The following is a 2500-nucleotide window of genomic DNA, read 5'->3' on the forward strand; positions in this document are numbered from 1 at the left end:
GGTAGATAGCCTTGTGGTTAGCGCTGTATGCACGGACGCTGTACTCCTCCCCCTCTCTCTCTCTTCCTGGTTTCTGTCTCTGATAAACAATCCTAGCCAATCAGAAGCTTGCGTTGTGTCACACTGACCTCATGGTACCACCTGGACACGGGCAGACTGTGAGTGATGGCCAACCAGTTCCTGTGCACCTCGAAGTCTGTGGAATGACTGACGGAGAGACACAAAGTCAAAGCCTGCTCAACAACACGCCACGTGAACGTACGAGAGGAACAACTCCATAAAACTCTTTATGAGAGGAAATATTATTATTATTTTTAAATTAAAGGACCAATCAGAGAGCTGCTCACTTCCTGTGTGATCATGAAGGAAACCTGCTGTGTTGAAGCTTCTCTGACAACAATGCAGCAGCCAGTATGTCCTCCTTCTAACTTTAGATTCTGCTCCTGAATGCTCTGGATCTGATTGGACCAGAGGTAGGTAGGCGGGGCTTTGAAAATTATTCCTATCTTAACAATAAATATTTAAATGAAATGACTTGTGTTGATAGAGTTTGTTATATTTAATTCAGTAAATATCTCTCTGATTGGTCCTTTAATGTATAATACTTTATGTTGAGGGGAGAAACGGCGCCATCTAGCGGCTGTTCTGAGTATGAGCACTCGTCGAGTTAGTAAACGTTACTGACCTTAGAAAATTACACACAAATACACACATCAGTATCTCTGACACGTGTCCTGAAACCGACGTGTATTATATTTATATAATCAACATATTTCATATTTAAGGCTGTTCTTTTGTCATCTGGAGCTAACGTTATCTTTTCAGTCTGTTAGCCGGATGCTAACAGATGCTACATTCTCGCATTTTAAATCAAACAAACAGTAAATAATCCCCACTCACTAGGCGCTGACAAACAGACACTTGAGGAGAGAAGCTCCCAGTGCTAACGCTGGAAACCAGCTCAGACTCTCCGTCACGGGCGCCGCCATGACAGTGACGGTGTTGATTTTGTATCCAAAACTTTATTGACAGCCCGGTGCGAGAAACAAGCGAAGGGCGCGAAAGGGATGAGATTTCTGCAAACAAAGCCGACATGTAAACGTAAACCAACCGTTAGAGCGATTTTTATTTCTAAAAATATTGTCATACTTTATTATAGTGTTGTGTTTTATTTATTTATTTATTTTACAGGTCAGACTGTCAAACGTTCAGAGGTCCTGCGGTCTTTGAACGCAGCAGCAGAACGGACTACACTTTTCTCCTGGAGCTGTTTCCGGTCTGTGTCTTTTCTCTGTTGACCCTGTTTGTTTGAGCCGATATAAACCAGCTCCTGTAGTTTGTATTGTTTCGGAAAAGTTTTGTGAAGCTCGTCGACGCAGCAGCTTCCGGGATGAACGTGCTGCTGCGACGCTGTTACCTGCTGCGGAGGCTCGAGACACGCAGAGGTGAGTTAAAATCTCAGGTGAGTCCTGACCCCCCACCTGTCAACGTCATTCACTGTCAATCAAGTGACGTCATTATAGCGGCCACACTTGGACAGGTTTTTTTTTTTTTTACTTTCTCAGTTTTCTCCGCGCGCGCGCACACCATGAAATTAAACTGATCCATAACTTGTACAGAAGCCTTGAAGGGACAAAAGGAGGCGCTGACTCATCGTTCTCTGACTATAACGAGATAATGACTCGATATCTCCAGATATTTATAAAGGTTGACTTCAGATTATTTACATTCACAGACTATTAAGAAGGACGTCACAAAGTTAACACACCTACATGACCATTAATTATAAAATAACAATAATAATATGAACATGTCGTTATGCTTAAATTTAATGCTCATACTTTAACTTTGACCTATTTTTACCCAACTTTTCATGTTATAATAAAGAATAATCGCCAAACTTAAACATAAAGTGTGTGTGTGTGTGTGTGTGTGTGTGTGTGTGTGTTAGAGGTCCACATGACGGCGCCCTCAGCGACCTTCGACATGAGGAAGGTGGAGCTGAGGCCTCTGGAGCAGAGGAAGCTCACCTTTGATTCTCACAGCATGGTGACGGAGCTGGAGAGCAGCGGTGAGAGAAGCGTTGTTGTTTTTTAAACGTGAAATCATTCAAAGGTGTTTTCATGTACTCATCCTTTTTGTCGTCACGGTCAGGTTTCACCAAGCGTCAGGCCGAGCTGATCGTCTCCGCTCTCGTCACCTTGACGACGGCAAACATGGACTTCGTCTACAAAGACATGGTGACGAAAGCTCACCAGGTACAACGCTGTCATTTTATACATTTGTGTAATTAGCCGATGTCGACGCTGAGTCATGTTTCAGGGGATCGAAGTGTTTGTTTGTTTGTGTTTGAGGAAATCGCATTGCAGCAGATCGTCGCTCACCTGGACTCCATCAGGAAGGACATGGTGATCCTGGAGAAGAGCGACTTTGCAAACCTGCGGTCGGAGAACACGGTACGACTGCATGATGATGATGATGATTATGGTCTATGATCAAT

At 43.6% G+C, this 2500-nt stretch overlaps 2 protein-coding genes across 2 annotated transcripts in view; one reads left to right on the plus strand and one right to left on the minus strand.

Moving 5' to 3' along the window:
• Positions 1–1072, minus strand: part of alg8 (ALG8 alpha-1,3-glucosyltransferase) — a 6337-nt gene extending 5265 nt beyond the window's left edge. The window contains exons 1-2 of the mRNA XM_079356565.1: positions 901–1072; positions 129–207 (exon numbers count right to left, since the gene is read on the minus strand). Of these exons, the coding sequence (XP_079212691.1) occupies positions 129–207; positions 901–989 (168 nt within the window). The 5' untranslated portion in view covers positions 990–1072. The remainder of the gene's footprint in view (positions 1–128; positions 208–900) is intronic.
• Positions 1073–1205: 133 nt separating this feature from the next.
• Positions 1206–2500, plus strand: part of ccdc90b (coiled-coil domain containing 90B) — a 7877-nt gene continuing 6582 nt past the window's right edge. The window contains exons 1-4 of the mRNA XM_079356572.1: positions 1206–1445; positions 1952–2071; positions 2155–2258; positions 2355–2456. Of these exons, the coding sequence (XP_079212698.1) occupies positions 1391–1445; positions 1952–2071; positions 2155–2258; positions 2355–2456 (381 nt within the window). The 5' untranslated portion in view covers positions 1206–1390. The remainder of the gene's footprint in view (positions 1446–1951; positions 2072–2154; positions 2259–2354; positions 2457–2500) is intronic.

This window comes from Symphodus melops (genome assembly GCF_947650265.1).
Source record: "Symphodus melops genome assembly, chromosome: 11".
NCBI lineage: Eukaryota > Metazoa > Chordata > Actinopteri > Labriformes > Labridae > Symphodus > Symphodus melops.